This window comes from Nicotiana tomentosiformis, chromosome 11 (assembly GCF_000390325.3).
Source record: "Nicotiana tomentosiformis chromosome 11, ASM39032v3, whole genome shotgun sequence".
In the NCBI taxonomy this organism is placed as follows: Eukaryota; Viridiplantae; Streptophyta; class Magnoliopsida; order Solanales; family Solanaceae; genus Nicotiana; species Nicotiana tomentosiformis.
Window position 1 is genome coordinate 119,187,486 of NC_090822.1, and position 26,002 is coordinate 119,213,487.

A 26,002-nucleotide genomic window follows, 5' to 3' on the forward strand; every position below is an offset into this window, starting at 1 on the left:
CAAACTTGGTGTCGGGTATTACACATTTTGTTTAACTTTTGTTATATATTGAGTCTTCCTCTACTTAAATTTTAGTAAGTCTTGTTATCATGCACGAGAGTCGAGAGTATATCGGAAACCACCTCTCTACCTTCATAAGGGTAACGTCTGCGTACACATTACCCTCCCCAGACCCCATGTGTTGGGATTTCACAATCACGCACGAAACCTAGGGAAGTAAAGTAGTTATATAGGATTTCCAAAGAAATCCTACTACTCAAAAACACTAAATAATTGGTAATTAAAACAGTAACACAGCTTGATGCATCAACATGGAACTGCTTAATATGTATAATTATCAGATGTGTCTTAACATTGTCATTCAGCAGACTTCTCTAATAGAATTGTGCTCCAGCTATGTAAATAAAAGAAGATAATCAGGGGAAAGAAAAGGAAAGGGAGACAATAAAATAACATTTCACTGTTTTATCTGCATTTTCAATGTATAAGACAATGTAATCTTTTTAATCTTCAGGGCGAGGTTGCTTTTTTGGCTCCACGCTCAACGCCTGAAAAGGGAAAAGGAAAAGGAAATGAATTTAAGCTCTATGCATTGACGATGTAAAAGATATTTACACAATCGAGAAAACATCTCAATACAAGTGTCAAGGTTGTCTACCTACATATATTTATAAATTTGAAATGCAAAAGGTACATATTATGAACCAGCACCAAACTTAGGAAGACTTACTTGATCTGTAAAATCTGTATACTGAATTTATGAATAAATTCCAAATCCGAGCTCTTTAGGATTTGTTTCTACCATCCATGGAGCCCTAAGAAGAAGCCAGAAGTAACATTTGAAGTATTAAAAATTTAAGCAGCACACATTGCAAGAGAAAAATGCGAAGAAATAAATGCATACTTGTTGATTATGAAGTTTATAGTTCCCTGGGAAGCTCTTTGGAGAAGAACTTCCCTTGCTTCAACTGCAATTCCTTCAGGCTGCAGAGAAAGCTCCAAATAATGTTTAAATATGAAGTTGACAGTCAAAATAATTCACGAGCATGTTGCACCCAAGGGGCATGGCCTAGCGGCAGGGGCGGCTCAATGGATCTCGTGGCCTAAGGCGAAATCATATTGAGAGCCCCTTAAATTTATTTTATAAAATATTTACACTAACAACAAAATTTACTTTCTAAACAATAAATTAATCATTTAAGACAAAAATAAGCGAATTTCAAAAATAAAAAAAAATTGGAAGAAGAGTACAAAAAATAAAGTGGTGGACTATCGGATGTTGAGGTCCACATATTTTGATTTGGCTATCATCACAAACAAGAAAAAGAAATAAACGTACATAACGTAATAGCTTAAGTTTTGAGCATTAATGGTGTCAAAAATATTTACTCCTTATGATCAATTTAAACTATAATTGTAGTTCATTCTATTAAGTAGCGCTTATTGGTGAATATCTAAAATAAATTATAAAGGCAAAATGGCCTCCAGGCCACCTAAACTTGTAGCTGTTTGTCAACCCGGTAAAGGAACTTAAAATATTTTCATTTTAACACCTCAACTTAACTATTTGCATAATAATAGATTCATTTGACCGTTGACTATGCTTATGTGGCAGTACTATGTGCAATTCACCTAATTTAGGCACGTGAGTATAAATTAATTGAGTAAAAGAATTCTAAAATATAAAAAAGAAATTGAAAATCCACCCCCACTCACTCTCCATCTTTTCCAAACCCCCTCAGTTCAGCACACTGCCATCTCCTCGTCTTCTCAAAATCCCTAACCCCCCCCCCACACACACACACACACACACACTAAATTGCTTTAAAATCCACCTTAGAAGTTACAATTTTCTTTTCAATCCCAAATATCAATCACAACCATTTGTATCAAGAGCTCACTTTTTCTACAGAATGCAAGTAGTTCGACAACTTAGCTGGCCTGTTAGAGACGCCGCGCCGGGGATTGTTAAATTGAAGAAAGAAATCAGAAATTGGCCGGATCAGTACGACAAGCTTACTAGAGAAGCAGTCTAGTGATTTTTTACCACAAACGACATAGATAAGCAAGGTTTCGAATCTGCCCAAGTCCGCAAATCAGTCCGGCAAGCTCGCTTGCGTCGGAAAAATTTCGGATGGATGAAATCCAATTCACAGGGGTACGAAATCCCTCTTTGAAGGGAATATGATAAAAATTTGAATGTTTTGCTAAACGAAAAGGAATAAGAGAAACTTCTTACGATTTGCAGAAATTCCGACGAGATAGGTAGCAGGAACGGTGATACCAACGACTATGAAACTTAAGAAAAAAAGTGAAAAGGAAGAGAGTAAAAATAAGTTAAAATTTTGACTTTGCTTAAGTATTGATTTGATACTTTAGAGCGGAGAAGGATGATGTTTATGGAAGATTAATGGTGCTGGTGGCTGCTCGGTGAAGAAGAAGAAGAAGAAGAACAAAAAAAGAGAATGATTTTAGAATGTTTGATAAATTGGTGACAATAAGTTGGGACCCACTAATCATACATGTCAAATAATAATAGGCTAAGAATATGATATGTCAGCCATGTCACGGCGCTTGAGAGACACGCTCAACGGGAGGTGTTTAGTATTTGCTTTTTTGCCAAGTTGGGGTGTTCAAATGAGAAAATTCTAAGTTGATTTACCGGATTGATAAACAGGTGCAAGTTTAAGTGACTGAGAGGTCATTTTGCCTATAAATAACCTAATATAATATGTCGAATTACACTATAAGAAAACCGGTGCATGAATACTTTTGTGTTTATGCAGTTTGATAGAACATTGTAAAAGAAATTCATTATGTTGTCGATATATTTAACTTAATTCCTATATAAAAAGGATAAAACTAAAATTGAAGACTGAAGCAAATATACTAATTAATCGCAAATATACTAATTAAACAGTGAAGAAAATTATCATAATTTATGAATTTATTGATATAAAATAACCTCAATCAAATAACAAAAAATATATACTGTAACAATTTTTTTTATAGTAATTATTTATATAATTTATAAAATATATAGTAATAACAATAAGAATTTAAAATAAATTTGGGGCCTTCAAGGCGACGGCCTCATTGCCCAAGCCTTTAGAGTCGCCCCTGCCTAGCGGTGTATGAAGTGGATGATGAAAACCATGAGAGATTATGGTTAAATCAGTAGAGACAAAAATGCTAAGTGATTTCTTCTCATCTGCTTAAACCTTGGTGGATAGAGTTACTCGATACTTGTACTGGTGGGAGTAGGAAGAACCTGACGGAATAACTGAGGTGTGTGCAAGTGGACCCGAAATCTACTATTTATAAAGAAAAAAAATCACGGGTATGTTGGTTCATCATTACATACCTCTTCAGGAAACCAGACACCAGGTTTTGTGCTTCCCTCAAGAATAGCAAGGATAAATGCGGCTGTTGAAATTCCCACTGATCTGAAAAAGAAACAGTTTAAAGCTTACAACCTTTGGCATTCATTACATTCTTGCTTAGATTCGCTCAAGAAAATCACAGGGATTCGATCGTCCCACAGATAGTAACTTGACAATCAACAGCTGAAAAAGTAAGAGGTTTTTACATGGATAACTTACCGAGAAAGTCTTTTATGACTAAATATACCAATTCTGTTGTGTCCATCTGAGCATTCTAAATCCACCTGTTTCACAAAAGATCAAACTAACTTGCTGAGTTTACTGTTTGCGAGTAGGATTGGACAATCTTTAGCATTTCTCATCAGCATTAAAACTGAATGAACTTATTAGGGTTTAAGTTATATATGTAATTTAACCTCTTATAGCAGTTTATCTACTCTTTTTTTTGTGTGTGTGTGTGTGGGGTGGGGGGGATTGATCATGTTTGTTATAAATACTTACCTGTTATAACAAGTAATCTAACCTGATGGTGTAAATATTATACACTGTGAGTGCAGACAACTTAAGTACATAAACTAACGATAGTTGGTGGTCATCTTACGACTTACTCGCATTGAGACTGCCTCTCCAGCTGTGCCATCAACGGCTCGAACAACTGGATCAAATAGTTGAACCAACTGCTGCACTTTGCTTCTATCCCTCAGGAATTCCTGCAGAATTTTGTACTATGTGATTAAAACACCTATTGAGTGTGTGATATACTGTTGAAAGAAAACATAGCAAAGAGTCAACAGTATTTCCAGGCTTATTATTGGAGACATCAAGATCGAAAACATAGTAAAGAGTCAACAGCATTTCAAGGCTTATTATTGGATACATCAAGGTCAAAGCAGACAAAATGAAATGAATGTTTTATTTACAAACAAAAAAAATCAGAGCTTCGAAGATTCTCTGCTTTCTCTTTCAATATACACACTCACACTCACACTCACATACACACAAAAAGGAAAAAAAGAAATCAATTAAGAACTATATGAACGGTGTCGATTCTGCTAGCTCTTACAGGTCCACTATTCGGAGAATTCATCACAGTTGACCTATTACGCTCGCAGTTAATAGACCACAATCTCTATTCAGATTTCAGACCAGCTATAGTTTGTTAGTCGCACAGGTGTAGTTTTATTTTAAAATATATAAAGACGAATTCTGCACCCAATGGAATTTAAGCATCCAAAAACGGAGATAGCGAAGTATCAAGTTGAGAGACCTACAGGAGGAAGTAAATTTCTCATGGCAATCATTCCCCAGTTCCAGAAGAATGGATCCGTTCCAAACCGAGCACTAACAGTTGGTACTCCAAGGACCTCATGCACACTTTTCACCTCTGGCAGATTTCTGAAAATTATGATAAACTCAAAAAAGTAGAACTCAAGTGATGAAAGGCTCACACGTATTGAAGAAGCCGATAGTAAGGAAAGACAAAAAAACTGATTTATAAAACCACCCTAAAAAGGGTGATATTATAAATTAGTCTATATTCATACAAGGAAAACAGGCTCAAAGCTAGATCCTTCATATCAAATTTTCTGTTGCAAGTACTTACAGGAGGAAAACATCCTTTTTGCCGATCCCAATTCCGAAGTCAATGGTAAGCATTCCGCTATAAGGCTTCAATTTGATTTCCTCTCCTGGCCAAGAATTACAATTTATTGGTGAAATCATAAGTAAATACAAGTGGTTCAGGGTGGGGGACGGGGGGAAAAATCCGTTCCTACATCAGCAAAGCTGACCTTTATTATATGCAACTACATCCTCGCCAAGAAGCAAAAAGCTAGTAGCTAAAATAGTAGGTCCGGCACCACCGGTGCCTGCAGTGTAGTAATAGAATCTGAAATAAATATATAAACATGTTAGATATGTAAAAGATGTATCAGAAAAGAAGATAAGACAAATGTGTTGACATTATAAAGCAAATTAAATTCCAGGCTACTTGATCATCTTTCAAGAAAGTTAAGTGTCATTGCTTAAACCATAGTATCAGAAGCAAACAAATTATATTTTCCGTTCTTGCTCTAGTATTGAAAAGCTGTCTCAGCAAGTACTGTTTTCGTAGTGAGTAGTCAGACCTTGAATATTTCGTTTTTATTGTCCTATTAGAATTCCACACCATTAAGTGTGTAGACTTTAGTCTCATTATATGATCTTACATAATCCTCACAACTTGAGCTAAGCATATAGGGATGAGTTAGGTCCAAAGTCCATTATCTTAACGTGGTGTTAAAGTCGGGGCCCATGTGTTGTTAGTCCACACTCCAAATGTCCAGCCTCGAGCATCCGGGAGGGTAAAATTCCACATCAGTTAAGTGTACGGGTTGTAATCTCCTTATATGATCTTTGATAATATTTTCCAGTTAGCTAGCATATGAGGTTAAATTAGGTCCAAGGTCCATTTAGTTTTGTAACCAAAGAAGGAAGCAGTCAATAAATGAAGATGTGTGCCAGTAAAATGGAAGATCTGCTGATTAATTATTTTGCATATGTATAATTTTGCGTACACACTACGCTCCCCAGACCCCACTTGTGGGATTACACTGAGTTTGTTGTTGTTGTTGTTGCATGCACGTTGCATGAAGCGAGTATTAAATAAAACTTTGCTGCAGAGATGGAAAATTTTTGATATACCAGGGTTGACAAGAACTTAAGATGTATCATCTAACAAAAGCTCTCTTTGGAAAAATTATTAGGATGACAAGTTATTCCCTGAATGATTCAATGTTCATTCAAATCTCCGACTAAACTTGACAATGTGGTAAAATAAATAAACAAGCCCTATAATATACCAGGAAAGGTTACCTAAGCCTCTCTAATTCACCATTGCTTTCAAGTTTTGCAGTGCGAACAAGCTCCGCTGCCATCACTGTCATAGTATTAGAAAAGACAAATGTTTGAGTTCATTTGATAGAGTAGTAAATTCTAACTTATTAACATACTAACTTCCCGATACAACCCTACAAAGGGGATTGTAGATGTAATTGCAGCAGACTAATTGAAGATATAACAGTGTCAGCTTGTCAAAAGGAAAGTAATCAGATTTAGTATCTGATTAATTAATTAACAAAATAATGGTAACTAGAGAGAAGCACTTCTTGATCAAGTCCATGAAATAATAAAGCAGACTCACAGGTAATAAACAAAGTTTTAAAGGCTAGATTACCAATCTAGGAAATTACTGTCCATTAAGGCTGCAATGGATCAAACCAAGCGGAAATCGGCTCAACTCAACTTTGCTTACCAGGTGTTAAAACCTGTGCTCGAGCTATTCGAACTCTATATTTCTGCTCAAGCTCTAGAGTGACCAAAGTTGAAATGACTGAGCTTGGCTCCAATTCTCTTAAAAAATTAAATTCTACATATATGATGTTTCAAGTTCTTAATTTTATTCTCGAACCACAAAATAGTCCATACAATCTAGATATGTGTATATGCTACTTAGATATGTATATACATCAAAACATATGCATCAGAAAATCGAGCAAAGTTCTGGAGTTTTTGAAGCCGAATAACTTCTTCATATTCTAGACTAGAAATATTTGAACCTCATTAATATATTCGAACTTTATTCGAGCTCAACATTCTTTGAGTTAGAATCAACCTAAATTTACTTTGAGCTAGAACTATATGTTAAGTGATCGACTTGATTCAGCCATACTTGCCATCCATTATATTCCATCAATAGTTGTGAACCATAACAAATAATTCCATAAAAGAATTAGCCGAACTAAAAGGAATTTCCATTCTAAGCTGTTCCATATAAATAAGAGATTATTGGATATTGTTCTTTTTCCGTTGTTCAAATGCACAACAATATAACATCTGTCATATAATACCGTTGCTCACTCCTGGGTAGATTCCACCGGTAGTTATGGCTGGAACATTGGCTTCCAGAGCTTTATTCATATAGGACTTTGCCCGTGTTGCATAGCTTGTGTCATCACAAACATCAAGATAGGCTGTCTGTTGAATTGACACGACTTAATTAAAAGTTTCAATCGTCTCTTTAATAAGAGGAAGAGTTTCATAATTCTGTAATCATTTCTTATAAGAAAGTTAAAAACTTGGAAGTTATGCTGATTACCTTTCTCTCACCTTGGTCCCAATGGCAGCTTCTAGTACTTTACAGTTTTCTGACTGTTGGAATGGCCCGGCAGTATGAACCACAATGTCCACATCTGCAAATTGGCTGATTGTAAGATGAATTACATTTCCCATGTTTCAGCCAATATTTGGAGTATGAAGAACATAGTGTGATTTTATACAAGTAGGATGAGAAGTGGAATGCATCATTAACATGTAAACGAAGAAGAAAAAAAACAAGATCCTTCCGACATTCCCTGTCCTTATTTCCTTTTTCTTTTTCTGGCATAAGCCCCATATTTCTTCCATCAACTATGCCAACATATAAAATCACTCGTGTGGGAGACATTCGTGCTTATACTATATCTATGCTGACCAGTGGAAGTCTAGTATATCGACTTGTCTTAGTTTACCTTACAAGTATCCAAAAGCAAGTGCCGTAGTCATATCTAACAATCATACTTTTTAACATGTTTGTCAAACAGAAATGACGTCGTACACTAAAAAATTACAAACTGAAAAATATGCTAATATAATTTTCTTTGAAGAGTATGATTGTGCTAGTTTATCTATAGTCATACAACACAGATTCCTTAACTAATCGATCAAGGAATCAGTTTAATGCAACGAATATCAGTTTACTGAGAGTGAGGTGCTAAAGTGACAGCAGGATGGTGATAAATGACAGAGGAAGAAACATTGACTTAATATAACATTTTCCTGTTAAGATAAATTGATATAGAACATAACACCATATAGCACTGCATAGGATGTTGGTCTATGTTGCTTGGACTCTCCGAATATGTCGATGGGGGCATGCCGGATCCTCCAAAAGTAGTGCATTTTTGGAGGAACTGACACGGGTGCAGCAGCTCTTTTGGAGAGTCCCGCAACATAGATGTTGGTAATGATGATACATACTTATCAAGATATTAACATGAAATAGACAGCTGTATTTCGTAAAGTACTTCTCAAATTCAAACTATGAAAAAAGGAAGGATAACCTGTCAAATTGGCTTCTAATGCTTCTCTGTCGTCTATATTTACTTCAGCAAATTCTGAGTTTTTCCCAAGTTTTGACACCATAGCATTCCCTTTCTCCCTATAATAATGCACAACATTTTTCTTTATTCACCAACTCCAAAACCACATTCATCAAGAAGTCCAAAATTACAACAAACAATTTTTAGAAAGAAACAAAGGAAATTCATGTAGAGAATGACATGAACTAAGAGATAGATTTAACTGTGAGATTTGGATGAAAGACATAGCCAATATTAGCGATATGTTGCATGGGATTGTGAAATTGCATTTCATATATATATGGTAACTGAACTTTAGCCACTACATTAGTAAAATCAACAACAACAACATACCCAGTGAATTCCTACTAGTGGGCTCTAGGGAGGGTAGAGTGTACGCAGACCTCAGCCCTCAGGTAGAGAGGTTGTTTCTGATAGACCCTCGACTCAGGTAAGCGCAGTCACAGTAGTAAAGAAATGAATAACAAATGAAGAAAACGTTATAAAAAAGAAACAGAGGCAACAACAAGATAGTAACAAACTGGAACAAAAGCAACAACAGGTAATAATAGTGATCCTTAGCCAGAACAAGAGTAATACTAAAGCTATCGGTATGGAAGGGCCGGGCGCTATATTACCTACTAACCTTCTATCCTAATCCTCGACCTCCACAACCTACTATCAAGGTTCATGTCCTCAGTAAGCTGAAGATGCGTCATGTCCCGCCTAATCACCTCTCTCCAATATTTCTTAAGCCTCCTCAACAATAGTAAAATCACATAACTATTTTTTTGTTACATTAAAGTTACTGAACTTCACCAACAATAACAATAGATTCACAAAATTATTTTGTCACATTAAGGAAACTTTACCTACTATAACATGTAACTGTCACAAAACAATTTTTAGTCACATTCAATTAACTTAACTTTACCCACCGTAAAAGTAAAGTCACAAAACTATATCTTGCTATATTAAAGTAATCGCCGAGCGTCTATCTGAAACAGCCTCTCTAATTTCTCAGAGTAGGGGAAAGGTCTGCGTATACACTACCCTCCTCAGCCTCCACGGGTAGGATTACACTAGGTTTGTTATTGTTGTTGTTATATTAAAGTAACTAAACTGTATGAAATGTTCAGAAAGCACAAAGTAGCACTCAAATTGCAGAGTGCTATTTCTGAAAGTACAAAATCCCATAAAAACTAAACTAAGTGAAAGAGTAATAACTTGAAATTCAATAAGGGGTTTTACCTATTTCGACCAGCAATGATAATGTGAAGGTCAGGACAGAATTTAGAGAGAGCAATAGCAGTAGAACCACCAACTCTTCCAGTTCCACCTAATATTAATACTCTTGATTTTTTCACTTTCTCTGGTAGCTCAACTCTGTTGTTCTGCTTTTCATTATTAATCTCCTTTGCAGAACTAGCCATTTTCACTGCCCTTTTCTTGAATCCTGTATTCCAATACATGCCTAAACTAGCCATCTTTTTAATTTCTTAATGGGAAAAAAGGAGTATTCTTGAAGTGTTAAAAGAGTACAGTTTCTGCCTCTCTTTTTGCTTTGGCTGAAGAAGTTAACAGTTTATCATCTTCTTGATTACATGCGTGGGAAAACAACTGCCAGAAATATAATGCCTTGGTGGGTCCCATCAATAAAAAGAGCTTTTTATTTTTGCAAAAACTAAAAAAAGAAGAAGGCAACAGTCTAACTAAAAGCTTTTCCTTTCTCGAGTGCCTTTAATAAGTTTTCCACCTATTCGGTAGCCACTATTACGCATATTGTTTAAAATATATTCATAGTTTATAATATATATAAAGAGTAATTAATTTCGTTTAAGCGTCCTAGAGTTTAAACCTCAAAGTTCAAATTCGGGATATCGTGTCCTAAAGTTTAAAAAATTATGTCCAGAAGTTCGAATCTTATGTTCTGAATTTTAAATTAGTAGTTTAGAAATTCAAGACACTTAGTCCTGTATTTTAAATTAATAGCTCAGAAATTCAGGACATTAAGTCCTGAATTTCAAAATTCGGGATACTTAGTCCTGAAGTTTGGATGAATTGACCAATCTTTAAATACATTGTAAATTATGGATATATTTTAAATAGTAGGCTTAAAAGTAACTGTTGCTGCACTTCGCCCTATGATTGTGAATAAGGAATAGGTTAGCCTTGAGAATTAAAAAAAAAATCTTGTAGTAAACGCTTTTTTCTTTAATGGAACTTACGCAACGTAAACCTAGATTAATCGGGGCTCCAATGTGAATACTGAAGACCAAACACCGGATAAAAACTCATAAAAAATATTTTTTGCAAAAAAATAAAAAAGTTCTTAGTGTAAAAGCTCGTTTTCAAGAATTTGAAGCAAACTTTATTGGGATAGAAGCAATAACGATAATTACACCTCAATAAAGTTAGTCGGGATTAGTTATATGAATTCTCATTAACCATATTGCTCTATTTAAATTTGTATCAATCTAATATTTTAAATTTGTATTTTGCAATAAATATTTAACAGTAAGTTGGTCAGCTTTTATAAATTGGAGTCATAAGTGAATAAGCAGCTCAAACTATAGCTATGAACTAAATTTATGGTGGATAAGAATTTAGTAAATGATAGCTTTTGAGATTACAAAAAATCTAAGTTTGCATTTAGTTCAATTATAGCATAGATATAAACATCTACCAATTAATTCAAATATGGCATAGATTAAATTTTTAGAAAAAGTCTAACCGTGGTTTTTCTTCTTAAAGTTTGAGATTGATTACAATAAATACTAAGTGAATTGAAACTATGGAAAAAATATTAAATTGTTAAGGTAAAATAAACAAATGATTTTTTGAAATAATGCTTTTTCTGAAGTTGATTCTTCTCAATTCCTTTAACTTTTTCACTTTTCTATTTTCTCGTGAGATTATACCATGGGAATGGAGTCGTCTCTATTAGGGAGCGCTTTACCTTACAATGCGGGACTTTATGGCGCGAATCCGGATTTAGTCGGCCCTAACGTGAGTATCGGACACCGAGTGAGAAACCAAAAAAAGTCAGATTATACCCTATTTCATGTATACTTTTTGTTAATGTTATTTAATTGCAAGAAAATGAATTGAGGCTTTAATGTAAGATGAGATCAAAGCATTTCAATCTTGTGCTATAACGAAATGAATTAATAACTCTTTGCCTTTGGAAGTGTGAATACTCCTTACACTCACTTAACTCATGAACACAAATTACAAAAAATCAAGTCTTCATTTATTGCTAAGTAGTCATTTTCCCCTATATAAGAAGCAATCAGATGGTTATAATATTTCACACTACACATTTCTCCTCTTTTCTTACATTTCTTTTAATAGTTCTCCAAATGGCTATTCTTCTGCTTGTTGCACTGCTGCCAAATCTTCTAATATTAGGTAATATGTTAATTTAATTCTTTTTGAGATAGCACCTTGGATGCATAATTCCATTTAATTTTTCGGAAGTCAGTTTTATGCATATATTTTCTTATTCCACATTCTATTCCGTATAAAAATAATACTTAAATTTTTCGCATAACTTAAGTGTGGTTTGATACCACCAATCAAATGTTGCATTAAATAACGCTGGAATTATATTCCTATGCGACCAACGTAATGTTGTATAATTTTAGGTTGGAATTAGTTATACCATACATTACCAAGTCGTCTCACACACACACACACACACACACACATATATATATATATATATATATATATATATATATATATATATCGAATGTATATAACAACAGACCCGATATAGTCCCATAAGTATGGTCTAGAGACGATAGAGTGTATGCAGACCTTACTCATGCCTTTAAAAAGGCAGAGAGGCTGTTTTCGATAAACCCTCGGCAATATATGTATTCGAATGTATATTAACTTTTTTTATTTATCTGTTATTTTAATTATGCAGGAGTGCAGTCAATTGGAGTATGCTATGGGAGAAATGGCAACAATTTACCATCTCCTCAAGATGTCATAAATCTTTATAAAGATAATGGCATAACAAACTTGAGAATTTATGATCCAAATCCTGAAGTACTCAATGCTCTTAGGGGAAGTAGCATTGAAATAATTCTTGACATTCCCAATTACAACTTGCAAGCCTTAGCAGATCCAAATGCAGCTACAAATTGGGTACATACCAATATTATTAACTATTTTCCAAGTGTTAAAATCAAATATATAGCTGTTGGAAATGAAGTTTCTCCAGGATTTCCTCAAACAGCTCAATTTGCACCTTTTATTCTCCCCGCGATGCAAAATGTACAACGAGCAGTAGCAACGTACGGGGTACAAAACCAAATCAAGGTCTCAACGGTCATGTACTCAGGCGTTTTATCAAACACCTACCCTCCTTGGAACGCGGTTTTTCGCGATGACCTGAGAGGTTTCATCGTCCCGATAGTACAGTTCCTGACACATAATGGCTCTCCCTTGTTGGCCAATATTTACCCTTACTTCGCGTACCGTGGTGACCCGGCCCATGTTGCACTCCCTTATGCACTATTTACCCAACCGGGAGCGGATCCCGGGTCGGGTTATCATAACTTGTTTGATGCTATGTTGGATGCACAGTATTATGCACTTGAGAAAGTTGGTGGAAATAACATAGAAATTGTTGTTGCTGAAAGTGGATGGCCATCTGATGGTGGATTTGGAGCAAGTATGGAAAATGCTGGAACTTATTATATAAATTTGAATAATCATGTGAAATCAGGAGGAGGAACTCCACACAAGCCTGGAAAAATTATAGAAACTTATTTGTTTGCTATGTTTGATGAAAATTTGAAGGAAGGAGATGAGACTGAGAAACATTATGGAGTGTTTTATCCTAATAAAGCTAAGAAGTATAATATTAACTTCCAATAGGGAAGTTTTAAAAAAAAAATCATGTATTAGTATAGGATAGAAAGACAAATTAAAGACTCAATTCATGACTGGCTTGATCTAGTCAAAATATTGTTCTTGCTAATTATATGGTTGCAAGCTTAATTATATGAAATCCCTCTCTCTCTCTCTCTCTCTCTCTCTCTCTCTCTCTCTCTCTCTCTCTCTCTATATATATATATATATATATATATATATATATATATAGAGTCAAACTTCTCTATAACAACCTCGTTTGTTCCGAATATTTTTGAATGTTATAGCGAAGTGCTGTTATAGAGAACATATATTATAACATAACATGAAAATTGGTTCCGGAAAAGCATGGCTTTTATAGTGAAGTGTTGTTATATAGGGATGCTGTTATAGAGAGGTCTGACTGTATATATTGTTACACATAAATATCGTAGACAAATCACATAGTTATACAGGAGAGATGTTGGATACAAAAGAAACAAACCTTAGATTCTTGTAACGCGAACAATATCATTAGTGGAATGAGTTGTTATACTTGCCAATGGAGTTTTGAAATTTATATTAAAATCAAAATTGAGAATTTGAAAATTATAGCTCTAGAAAATTGTGCAGCTCTTTTCATTTCGAGTACTGGATATGATCTATCCTTATTGGCATAATAAGTTGAGATTCTTCAGTGTTAAACTTTGCATATTTAGCTTTCGCAACTTCATTAATTTCTAATTACAGTTACCTTCTTTTATAGTTTAAGGATTCTTTCTTAATAAGAAGCACTTGATAGAAGGTGGTTTAAGATACCTTTAAACTTTATAACTAGTTATTAATTTCAAAAGAATTAAATATTTTTGTAATTTCAACTATGTTTAAATAGTCTAAGTTGAATTTTATAATATCTTTTATAAAATAGCTATCACTCAGAATCCCACTTCCCTTAAAAAAAGAAAAAAAGGTCGATACACCTCGAAAGTATTAACCCACTTTTTTCCCTTTTTTTTCATGTATTTTTGTAATTTATTTTGTTACTTATTCCAGATCAGATTTTGTTTCCTAATGTTATTTGGAGTTGGATTGCATGCAATTTGTCATTATAGGGTTTCTTAAACGGAAAATTTTCTTAAATGAAACTTTCCCAGTTATACTATGAAAAGAACAAAATAATTGTTCACACTATATAAATTTTTATCTATATATAGACCTCTTCTTAAGCCCTTTGTTATTCAATTCCCATCAGAAAATTTCTTGATTTGTTGTCTATTCAACAAAATTAAACAACTTTCTCTCTTTGTTTCACCAAAAAAAGGAAAAAAAAAATCATGGGGTTCAAATCAAGAAATCATGGCCAGACTATTTACTATGGAAGAAAGACTACTAGACGTAAGTTTTTTTTTTTCCTTCTGTATGTTAAATTGTTTGTTTTTATGTTTGTTTTTTTTCTGTTTTTGGGATTTCATTTGATATATAATTGTTATAAGTCATTGAAAAAATTGATTAAAAAAAAAAGATAAAGCACAAAAGAAGTAGAAGTAGAGACACTCTCACAGATATATCAGAAAAAGTAATTTTTTGGCCTAAATTTGGTTATATATTCGATTGTTGATCAGTACCATAAAGAAATTAAGCTCTAGAAATTTATTTTATCTTTTTAAAAGCTATTTTATCGTCATTTAAGCGAAAGCTTTCGTTTTTTCCCTCTCTGCTCATGTTATCTTCGATTTTTTTTATCCAATGAAGGTTTTTAAGCGGTTTCCTTTTTTTAGGGCTGAGGTATAGAGAATCATCAATAGTTTCCGTCTGAATTTCTCAACAAGTTGATGCTAAGAAATTTCTAATTTTACTTATATTTGTTCTTACATTAAAGATTTTCCCCCTTATATAAGGTTAATTGCCTTAGACATTTTACACTCTAACTATAAAAGCTTTAATTTCAAAGGTTAAAAACTAGAAGAAAAATAAAAGGGCGAACACCACGAGATTATTGATTGCAAATGTGTAACTGTGTTTTTTTTTTAGTTGAATAAATGAGGAGCAAAATTAGGATCGGAGAAACAAAAATTAATGAAGGAATTAATTAACAAAAAAACAAAAGGCAACCCTCTTATCATGAATCTCTTTATTTATGATTATTTATAGAACATTGGCTGATATTTCTTGTAATCGATTTATTTAGATTCAATATTTATTCAGTCTTGCTTTATTTTCCGGTTTCTATTCACATTTATTACGGACGTTTACATGTTCTTTATCGTTTACGTGATGTGATAGCATAAAAATTTGCGTGTAGAAATTTAATCTAATTTTTTATTTCAGTGTCGCTTTATTTTCCAATGACTAATCACATTTATTACAGACGTTTACATATTCTTTATCGTTTACGTGATCTGATAGTATAAAAATTCGCGTGTAGAAATTTAACCTAATTTTTTTTCTCAATTAGGGATTTGGGTGCCGGCAGTTCCTGCATGGGAGAAGGAATTTTGTTTAAAGAATGGTGAATTCACATGGGAAAATTTCTTGGAATGCAAGAGATATACATATCATTTTGAAAAAATATTGGAATGGAATGATTCAGCTGCTGAAGAAGCATTTAATTATGCAAAAAATAGATTTAATGCTGAGTTTCATAACTTGAAATTTGTTGATACTAATTTTGAGCCAAACCCTAATCTCTACATTGATGAAATTGATTGGAATAATTCAGAAATTGATCCTCAGCTTTTATTGGAATTGGAATTGGCATTGAAAGCTGCAGATGAAGAAGATGATGGAATTAATATTCCTAAGCATTTGAGGAGAACTTATGAAATGCCAATTGAGAAAATTGTACCAACAGGTTGGGATGTTGTTGATTTTGTTGAATGTAATATTTTGACTGGTCTTATTGTGGGTGATCATAGCAGTTGTGGTGAAGGTGCTGAAGTCTCACGACGTCCATGTCGGAGGACGGGCTGATCAGTAGAACGATCAAGAAGAAGACGGGCATGTTTTTAGACAGATAAATTTTTATAGTATGCGTGTTTTAATTTATAGTAAAGACGGGTGATCGTAGTAGTTGTGATGAAGGTAGTGAAGTCTCACGATGCTCATGATAAAGGACGGACTAAATAGAAGAGGTGAAAAAGAAGACATGTGAAGTAGATTTAAAGGATAATAAGTGCCATAGGCTAATTTGGTTGAACCAAAAATTAGATTTTTATGATAATGTATTTTTAATTTCTTTGTTACCTTAATTAAAAAAGCAGCAGGAGCAAAAAAGAGGATTTTCTCATTTTGTTAGAATGTTAAATTATCTTCTATCAAGTTCATAAAAGTTACTCTTTTTTTTCAAATTATGTTTGTTCTCCCTTGTGCTTAAATATTCATAGTAGTTATCACTTATCTTTTAAACTTCAGAAAATGGTTAATTTATTTCGTCTTTCAAGTTTTTATTTTATTTTTTATGATGCGTTTCTAATTTCCCAACGTTTATTAACAAGCTAGGCAATTTATTCTAATTTCTTTTTGAAGATGAGAATAACTTGTTTAGCACTTATAACTTTTGGCACCATGTTGTAATTAACCAACCATGGTTTTAATTAACTACTTTAGAGGGAAATGTTATTATTTAAAAAAAACTAGAGTAAAACAAAAAACAAATGTTATCAACTAATTAAATAGGAAGAAGAAAAATGTATTTACCTAAAATTACGATACAAGTTTATAGCTTCAAGCTGGATAATTATGTTTGTATATGAATACATTTAAAATAACAAATTAATGTATATAAACACATTCTTGTGCATAAATTATACAGTTTTAACTTCTATATACACAGATAGTGTAAAAAAATCTCTACACTATCAGATCACTTAAAAATAACGATAATCAGTAACCATTCACAAACGTACGATTAATAACTTAGAGAATAATGCAGGTTATATATATGTTACAATAGGTTGAAATACATATATAATGTAAAAAAATTACAAGTGCATATATAAGATAATTAATCTTCCTAAATAATACTAACAAAGAGTGTTCACTTTCCAAACTTTTCTTCTTCTTTTTTCACCTTTTACAAACTTCTCTTCAAACTGAGATTTTCTGTACTTTCCTTTACAAAAATATATGTTTGAGAGTAATTTTTTTTCCTTTTTGTAGCATGATAGTTTCTCCGAATTATGTCAGGAATTTGATTAACTGAATCCTAGTAGTATGTCTGAAATGGAAAAGAAACTATAGTCATTCCTATTTGATTAGTAGAATAAAGTAAACAGATTCAATTTCAAACTGAAAAATTAAAAATCTACTCAAAAGAAATAATTTTGGTATGCTCTTTATTACAACCCTTGACCAGTAGAAAATAATTCACTTATTTGTGAAAAATAATCTTTTCCTAAAATATATTTTTTCGTAGCCGTATCATGGGTCGCTAAAGGTTTAAAATAATCCCCAAATAATAACATTTTATGACAAACCTTTCGTCAAAAATAAAATTCTTAGTCATTTATGATCTTCATCTATTATCTATTACCATTATATTGATAGATCAAAATGTTCATATAAAATTGAACTTTTTGGCCCTTAAATGCATCTTTTGACATTAATGTACAATTTCTTTTTATGATAATTGATTATCAAATCTTGCAAGTGAGAGAAAAACATTTAATATTTGACAATAACGGAGTATAAAAAATGTATTTTAACAACTACTATCTATTAACATGCATTTAAATCAATCTAAACTTCTAATCCATGCAATTAATATTATAAACTAGTAAATTTACCCGTGTTTCGCGCGGTCATGAAATATATTTTTCAAGTTTACTAAATAATTAAATATATACAAAAAATAATAAAATATGATATTACAAATTTCTCAATATTAAAAAAATAGCAGAAACATCAACATAATGTGAGATAACTCGGGTATAATTAAAAAAAATTAATGTGAAAAATATCTCAGATTTAAGTAATGTAGATAGAACTTTCAATTAGTAGTTAGTTACATATTTTGTAATTTCCAATTTTTCTTATAAGAGGAAGAAAAGAAAAATAGGTAAAAAGAAGAAGAGAAAGAGGAAACAATTTTTTTAAAAGGAAAAAAGCAGAAGAAGATGCAAATCTAAAAATTTCAACAGGTTAGGTAAAAGGGATAGATATGTTACCGCCTTATTGCAGATCATTTCTACAGGAAATTTCTTCTTTGCACATTTTATAACACAATAAATTAAGTTTCTCCATCATGCTTAAAATAAGTGATAATAGAAGGAAACCTTTAGTACCAAATCTACGGTGACTCATTCACAGAATATTTCTATTTGTGGTACTTTTTTCTTATTAGTATGAACCTTTATCACTAAAACGAAACCCTGAATTATATACTAGAGGTAGAATTTTTCAGATATATTATTCTGTCATCTTAATTAAAATTTACATAATTAGCTAGCCTCCCCTGAAAGAGGTAACTTCTGTAATGAAGTTCAAGTATTAATCTTTCTCACTGCAAATACATAACTTACGCTGCATGCTTACTCTTATGGATCATATTGGCTAGGTTGTTCATATCGAAGGGAATCTAGTTTTTATCTTAGTCGATGAGTTTTTTCAACATCTACATGAACGAAAAATCAAATTAAAGTTAAAGATATTAAAGGAATAACATAGTGAATATAATCTCAAACATATAGGTAAAGAGAACACCCCATTCAAGCCCGAAAAGCTGAAACATATCTGATCATGGAAATATCTTTTATGTACAACCACAAAGGGAAGGCAACACCTTCTTTGAGAAAAATAAATTTGTCAAAAAGAGAGAGTTACATGGAATAAAGTGCTAATTGGATTGCGTCCACAAATGGTGTTGTTCATCTCCGAAAGTCACGGGCTCAAGCCGTGGAAACAGCCTCTCTTGCAGAAATGTTGGGTAAGGCTGCGTACAATAGACCCTTCTGGTCTAACTCTTCCCCGAACCCCGCACATAGGAGCTTAGTGAACCGGGCTGCCCTTTTTTCTTAAATGTCAAACACCAAAAAATACGAAAACAAATCATAATGCATCAAATAAGATGCAACAGACAATAAGTCATCAGACAACCATTCTTTTCCTAAAATAGTAATCTGATAGCAATAATAATTGTATTTCACTAAAGGATTAAATAAACAACTTGGTTTAAGTAAAAAGATGCAAATAAGTCATGGCAGAAACCATAGAGTATAAAGCATATTCAAGTTGGACTAAACATGCCAAATGATCAACATACTATACACCAAACAGCTTGATGTAGATGATTCCTACAGGAAAAGCACAATCTATATATACACTTAAGTTTTCCAGTTGTGAAACTTACTTTCAAAATAAATGTATCACAACATTTCATCTTTCTAAAAGGATTAATGACCATAGCCTTCTTTTTCTTTCTCCAAAAGTGGACAACAAAATATCCAAAAGATTAACCTAGTTTGCTAGATGAGCAAAACAATAGGAGCGATCCGTTTATAAACCGTTGCTTTCTTTTTCTTTCTCAGAAAGTGGGCAACAAAATTACCAAAAGATTCAGATTTATTTGCTATAAACAGGAAATATGAGAATATAAAATATAAAGATACAGAAAACACCAAACACAAACATGGAAAACCCATAAAAATCTTTACAACAAAAATGGAAATTTACCTTGGCAGCCAAGAGAAAGAAGTAACAGAGAGATATTTAGTTGCGGAAGTGGGACATGCTAGCCCAATTAGAGTAAAATCATAAAACTTACAAAAGTAAGAAATAAAAACGAATAGAATGCAAATTAATTAATTCTGAGCCCTTACTAATTATCGTTCACATGATATGATGACCGCATAAAAATTAATCATGGTACCATATTTTACTGGAAAATGAGGGAAAGAATGTGTCGACGGAATAGTAGAAGATGTAGAGACCGTCATGTCCGTTTCCAAAATTTTAATCAGCAAAAAGAGAAGCAGACTGAATCTGTGGTTTGAATAGGAGACTCATGAATTGAAAGTGGAGGTTACATTATCCAAGGCCTCAATAGATTGTGAATCAGATTTGTGAAATAGATTTGTAACTTTTTTTAATTAAAAAATGTGAATGTTTAGCATTCATTTTTTTCCATTAATTATGAAAGGGTAGTGTAGTAACGGCAATATATTCTTCGAACGACACAACTTGTGCATTAAATTAAAGGGTGGTAGTTTAACAATCATTTCTCATAACTATAGGTAAATACAATTAAATTATGGTGTAAATGCATGAATATATTGATTTTTTAACATGAAAAAATGAGTTAAGATGGCAAAAAATTGAGAAAAAGGATAAATACCTTTCCTAGCCTATAAGAGGTGCCAAGTTAGCATTTTTAATCCCTCTTTTATTACTAGTTTAGTGTACGTGCGTTGCACGTGTGTCTCGCGTCAAGTAAATATATGTACAAAAATAATGTGTTTGACTATAAATGGTTCATCCCGATTTTATATTTTTTCTTATCAATTGAACATTGATATATTTGTGATAATTTTCATATATACTAACCTTAGCTTGTACTACATTTTTAATTGTTGTAATTTCAAAGGGGAAATTTTTTAGAAAACAATCTAGAAAATTAGAGTTTTGGAATAAGAAAAATAAATCTAGTCATCTAAAAAAATTTAGGGTTTTTATCACCATTTTATTCCCTTCTTTTGAGCCGTCTGCTTATTCTGATCTCATAAAAGTTTGTACAACCAAAAATGGCATGAGAACAATATATAAATAAACATCAAATATGAGAATAAAGTTACAAATGAAGATAAAAAATACTAAGCGGCATGAAGTTTAAATCAATAATTAAAGCTTAGATCATAAATTAATAGGATTATGTTATCATGCCAATAAAAAATTTACAAGAACTATGAAATACATGGCACATTAAATTTTTTTTAAAAGACTAAAAGAATTCATTCTTCCTAATCTCGTCCCAAAATCATATGAATACTATATTCATCAGATAAATAAATATCAAATACAAAAATATAATAGAAAAAAATCGAACTTTTCTGTAAAAACCTATCAGAAAGAGAAATAAATAACTTTCAAAAGCCTATCCAACAATTAATAACTAACCATGGAAGCTTACGAACAAATAAAATATTGAAATAGCAATACATGTGTAGAAATAATTGAAAGTTTTAAACCAAAAAAGAGAAAAAAGAGGTTTCTGTACGTGAAATCAATAGGTAATTTGACTTCAGATTGTAGTCCTACGAGCAGTCAAATTTGTACTTATTGTATTTTTTTCAACTTTTCTATCAAATAAAATTTACTACATTCGAATGTTAAAAATTAAAATTACACCTAACATATTTTCGTAAGGAAATCAATTCAAACCATTAGATCTTGATAAATAGTGGATTGAATTTAAATTCACTTTTCTTTTTTTTGGCCATGAATTAGAGCTTTATGTAGCTGCTATATATGTATTTCCGACAATAATATCTTCTTAAAAGATTTACCATTTTTGAATTGTGACTGAATAGAATTTATTTGAGTTATATAAAATTATAAAATAAATGTTTAAGAAATAAAGATATTTTTTTTGAAAATAATAAATATTGTTCTCATTTAGCTAGCTCAATAAATAAAGATATCATATACCTTAAAAGTTTTTCGGATGCCTTATTTGTGATTTAAAAGGACTTATATGAAAATTTGAAAATTAATGTTAAATTATTTGGTCTTCTAAATATTTATGATGAAAGTTGACATTATATTTCCTAAAAATTAATAGTGACAATATAAAGTTTAAAGAATAACTAATGTTGAATAGTATTTTACTACAACTAACTTAATTTAAAATGATAATATAGTGAGACATTATCACCTATAAGACTGAATAACTGAATGCAAGAAAAAAAAATGATAACTCATTTATAATATATTTGGTATTCTACTATTTCATCTTTATTGCTTCAAATTCATATTATTATCAATTTCACTCTTAATTTTATATCATAAATTGACTTTTTAAATTTCTTTCACCATTAATGCTCTTCCTAAAAAAATTAATTTATATACCTTAAAGAGTTGTCAGCATGACAAATAAACTTTATATATATATATATATATATATATATATATATAGAGAGAGAGAGAGAGAGAGAGAGAGAGATAAATTTGGGAAAATAGGAGATGAGTTGGCACCTCTCCTAAGATCCTATTTATCTTTTTTCTCCATTTTTTGGTTTATTCTCCAATAACTCTAAATATTTTGGTTTACTTCTCCTTCCTTCATTCATATGATTAATGTCTATTAAGGTGCACTAAATATTAGTGCTATTACGTTACTAGGCATTCCAATAGTCACTTTCTCAATCCCTACCTTAATTACTCTAATTACTCTCTTCTCTCACTCCAATGTATTCTTTAATCTTTATATATATATATATATATATAAGCCAAACAAGACAAGGGGAGTTGGCCGTTCGTTTGATATTCTTTGATCTTTTGGCTTTCCGATTCAACATTTTTTACTTCTTCTTAACATATTTTATTTTCTTGATTTAAAAATCTTTATCTTCCTCAATTTCTGTCACCTTATCGTTTGGCCTCTCACGACACCTTATTAATAGTATTGCGAATTTTTTTGTCTAGGTGAAAGTGTTGTTTGAAGAAAATATTATATTTTGGATGATGAGAGTACGCAGACGAGGCTTATTCACATTTTGGTGAAAAATCTTCATGTCACGATCCAAAATCCCAACCTGTCGTGATGGCGCCTATCTCGATACTAGGCAAGCCGAAAATCTCGATAAACCACAATTTCTCTTAAGTTTGAAAATACAATAATTTAATACAATACAAAATCTCATAAATACTGACACGAACATTCCTCAAAATCTGGTGTCATTGAGTACATGAGCATCTAATATGAATACAAATTTGGAACATAAGGTCTATAATAGTCTAAGACCAAAATGCAGTAAATAAGGAGATAGGGAAAGAGAGACAAGGTCTGCAAAATACGACAGCTACCTCTGAATCTCCTGAAAATCAACTGCGCAAAATGATCAACACCCGCTATGTCCGGGAACACCTAGATCTGCACACGAAGTGCAGGGTGTAGTATGAGTAAAATCAACTCAGCAAGTAACAATAATAACTAAGGAACTGAAGATAATGACGAGCTACACAGTTACAGTTCACTTTCACTAATTCCGGCAAAGAATAGACATGCTTTTAAATCCGGAAGTTTAAGTCAAATTAATTTTATACAGTTCGATTTCATATAATCCGGATATAAAATCTTTCAGAAATTTCACAACAATGACAGATAGCAACCAAGTGCAATAACAAATGCAAAGCAAGTACAGCCTCTCAGGCAACCGTCACTCAACTCATCACTCGGCTCTCAGCCCTCAGCACTCACACTCAATGGGTACTCGTGCTCACTGGGGGTGTACAGACTCCGGACGGTCTCCTACAGCCCAAGCGCCATAATTTGCACGGACAACTCACGTGCTGCAAGGACAACTCACGTGCTATAATATCCTGCACGGATAACTCACGTGCCATAATATCCTTACCTCACCGATAGGCCCTCGGCCTTACTCAGTCCTCAACCTCTTTAGTCTCTTGGGCTCTCAGAAATCACAAAGATCAACCCAAACAAAGATAACATAATGCATCAACAAATATCAAGAAAGACTGAGGTATGATACGCAAGTAAAATCATGACTGAGCACAAGATAAAAATTAGCAATTGATTCAATAAGTACGTGTCCTCTGTGGGTCCCAACAGTACTATCACATAGCCTAAGCATGATTTCTAACATGATTTATAGTCAAATTTCTTCAACACATAGAGAGCATATAACTTAACAACAAATTATTCAACTTTACAATTTCACGGGACGGACCAAGTCACAATCCCCTCGGTGCACGCCCACACACCCATCACCTAACATGTGCGTTACCTCCAAAATAATCACATGACACAACATTCTGGGGTTTCATACCCTCATGACCAGATTTAAAACTGTTACTTACCTTAGAGCGTGAAATTCTTTACTCTGCTATGCCTTTGCCTCGCAAATCGACCTCTGAATGCCTCGAATCTACTCACAAATAATTCATTTTAGTCAATAAAATTTATTGAAATTAATTCCATAAGAAAATGCTAATTTTTCATAAAAATCCGAATTTTAGCTCAAAAATTGCCTGTGGGGCTCACGTCTCGGAACTCGACAAAAGTTATAAAATCCGAAAGCCCATTCAACCATGAGTCTAACCATACCAATTTTATCAAAATCCGACCCCAACTCGACCCTCAATTCTTCAATTTAAGCTAAGAGGGTTCTCAAACTTTTCCAACTTAATTCACCAATTAAATAATAAAAACAACTATGGATTCGAGTAATTTAACCAATATTGAGTTAAGAACATTTATCCCATTATTTTCCTTGAAAAACTCCCGAAAATTGCCTCTTCCCGAGCTCAAATCCGTCAAAAACTGAAAATGGAAACTTAAAGTCTCTGCCCAGAAATTTGCTCTACGCGATCGCGAACATTCCCACGCGATCGCGAAGAATAATTTTCCATCGCCCAGATTTTACTCTTCGCGATCGCGAAGCACAACACACAAAATGCGTGACTTCTATTTCCGCTCCACTTACTCTACGCGAACTCGACCTTCTTCACGCGTTCGCGAGTCACAAAATCCCAGAGCTATGCGATCGTGTCCCGCTTCACGCGATCGCGAAGCACAAAATGCCACTTCCTCACATTAACCCTACGCGATTGCAAATATCCACACGCGATCGCGTAGAACAAAAACCCCCCACTGACTAACTAAGCTTACGCGATCACAGACGCATTCATGCGATCGTGTAAAAGGAAAACATCATCACATATCAGAAAATTTCAGCAGTTGTTCAAGTCCAAATTTTTGATCCGCTAACCATCCAAAACTCACCCGAGTCCCTCGGAACCTCAACCAAATATACCAACAAGTCCTAAAACATCATACGGACTTAGTCAAACCCTCAAATCACCTCAAACAACGCTAAAACCATGAATTACACCCCAATTCAAGCCTAATGAACTTTGAAATTTTTAATTTCTACAAACGACTCCGGAACCTATCAAATCACGTCCGATTTACCTTAAATTTTGCGCACAAGTCATAAATGATATAACGGTGGTACTAAAATTTTCAGAATCGGATTTCGACCCCGATATCAAAAAGTTAACCCCCGGTCAAACTTTCCAAAAATTCAACTTTCGGCATTTCAAGCCTAATTCCACTACGGACCTCCAAATAATATTCCGAACACACTCCTAAGCCCAAAATTACTATACGGAGCTATTGAAATCATCAAAATTTAAATCCGAGATTGTTTATACATAGGTCCATATCCGGTCCACTTTTCTAACTTAAATTTTTAATTATGAGACTAAGTGTCTCATTTCACTCCGAATTCCTTCTGGACCCAAACCCACTAACCCGATAAGTCATAAAATAATTATAAAATATAAATTGAGCAGTAAATAAGGGAACGGAGTTATAATACTCAAAACGACCGGTCGGGTCGTTACACTTCATCTAAAAGGTAA

At 32.9% G+C, this 26,002-nt stretch overlaps 3 protein-coding genes across 3 annotated transcripts; 2 read left to right on the forward strand and 1 right to left on the reverse strand.

The window, feature by feature from the left end:
• Positions 1–302: 302 nt before the first annotated feature.
• On the reverse strand, positions 303–10,139 carry LOC104087077 (uncharacterized). Its single transcript, XM_009591469.3, has 14 exons — positions 9,791–10,139; positions 8,522–8,619; positions 7,530–7,612; positions 7,271–7,397; positions 6,237–6,300; positions 5,174–5,271; positions 4,987–5,071; positions 4,655–4,778; positions 3,992–4,093; positions 3,603–3,667; positions 3,365–3,446; positions 905–984; positions 731–815; positions 303–548 (listed from the first exon to the last, which is right to left on the reverse strand). The coding sequence occupies exons 1-13, from the start codon at positions 10,024–10,026 to the stop codon at positions 758–760; spliced, it is 1,302 nt and encodes a 433-aa protein (XP_009589764.1). The 5' UTR covers positions 10,027–10,139; the 3' UTR covers positions 303–548; positions 731–757.
• Positions 10,140–11,901: 1,762 nt separating this feature from the next.
• On the forward strand, positions 11,902–13,432 carry LOC104087081 (glucan endo-1,3-beta-glucosidase, acidic-like). The gene is made up of 2 exons (XM_009591476.3): positions 11,902–11,950; positions 12,474–13,432. Exons 1-2 carry the CDS (start codon positions 11,902–11,904, stop codon positions 13,430–13,432), a joined length of 1,008 nt encoding a protein of 335 aa, XP_009589771.1.
• A 1,067-nt stretch (positions 13,433–14,499) lies between these two features.
• LOC117274366 (uncharacterized) lies at positions 14,500–16,752 on the forward strand. The gene is made up of 2 exons (XM_033653631.2): positions 14,500–14,800; positions 15,861–16,752. The coding sequence occupies exons 1-2, from the start codon at positions 14,740–14,742 to the stop codon at positions 16,373–16,375; spliced, it is 576 nt and encodes a 191-aa protein (XP_033509522.1). The 5' UTR covers positions 14,500–14,739; the 3' UTR covers positions 16,376–16,752.
• The last annotated feature ends 9,250 nt before the right edge of the window (positions 16,753–26,002 follow it).

What these genes read in the sequence shown, in the direction of transcription:
- LOC104087077 (XM_009591469.3), bottom strand. Translation starts at nt 10,026, where the DNA reads ATGGCTAGTTTAGGCATGTATTGGAATACAGGATTCAAGAAAAGGGCA. An exon ending in TGTAGTTGCATATAATAAAG is followed by an intron (nt 5,072 to 5,173) that starts GTCAGCTTTGCT and finishes ATTCTTGGCCAG; the next exon opens with GAGAGGAAATCAAATTGAAG. An exon ending in GTGTCTGGTTTCCTGAAGAG is followed by an intron (nt 985 to 3,364) that starts GTATGTAATGAT and finishes CTTTCTCTGCAG; the next exon opens with CCTGAAGGAATTGCAGTTGA.
- LOC104087081 (XM_009591476.3), top strand. Translation starts at nt 11,902, where the DNA reads ATGGCTATTCTTCTGCTTGTTGCACTGCTGCCAAATCTTCTAATATTA. An exon ending in GCCAAATCTTCTAATATTAG is followed by an intron (nt 11,951 to 12,473) that starts GTAATATGTTAA and finishes TTAATTATGCAG; the next exon opens with GAGTGCAGTCAATTGGAGTA.
- LOC117274366 (XM_033653631.2), top strand. Translation starts at nt 14,740, where the DNA reads ATGGGGTTCAAATCAAGAAATCATGGCCAGACTATTTACTATGGAAGA. An exon ending in TGGAAGAAAGACTACTAGAC is followed by an intron (nt 14,801 to 15,860) that starts GTAAGTTTTTTT and finishes TTTCTCAATTAG; the next exon opens with GGATTTGGGTGCCGGCAGTT.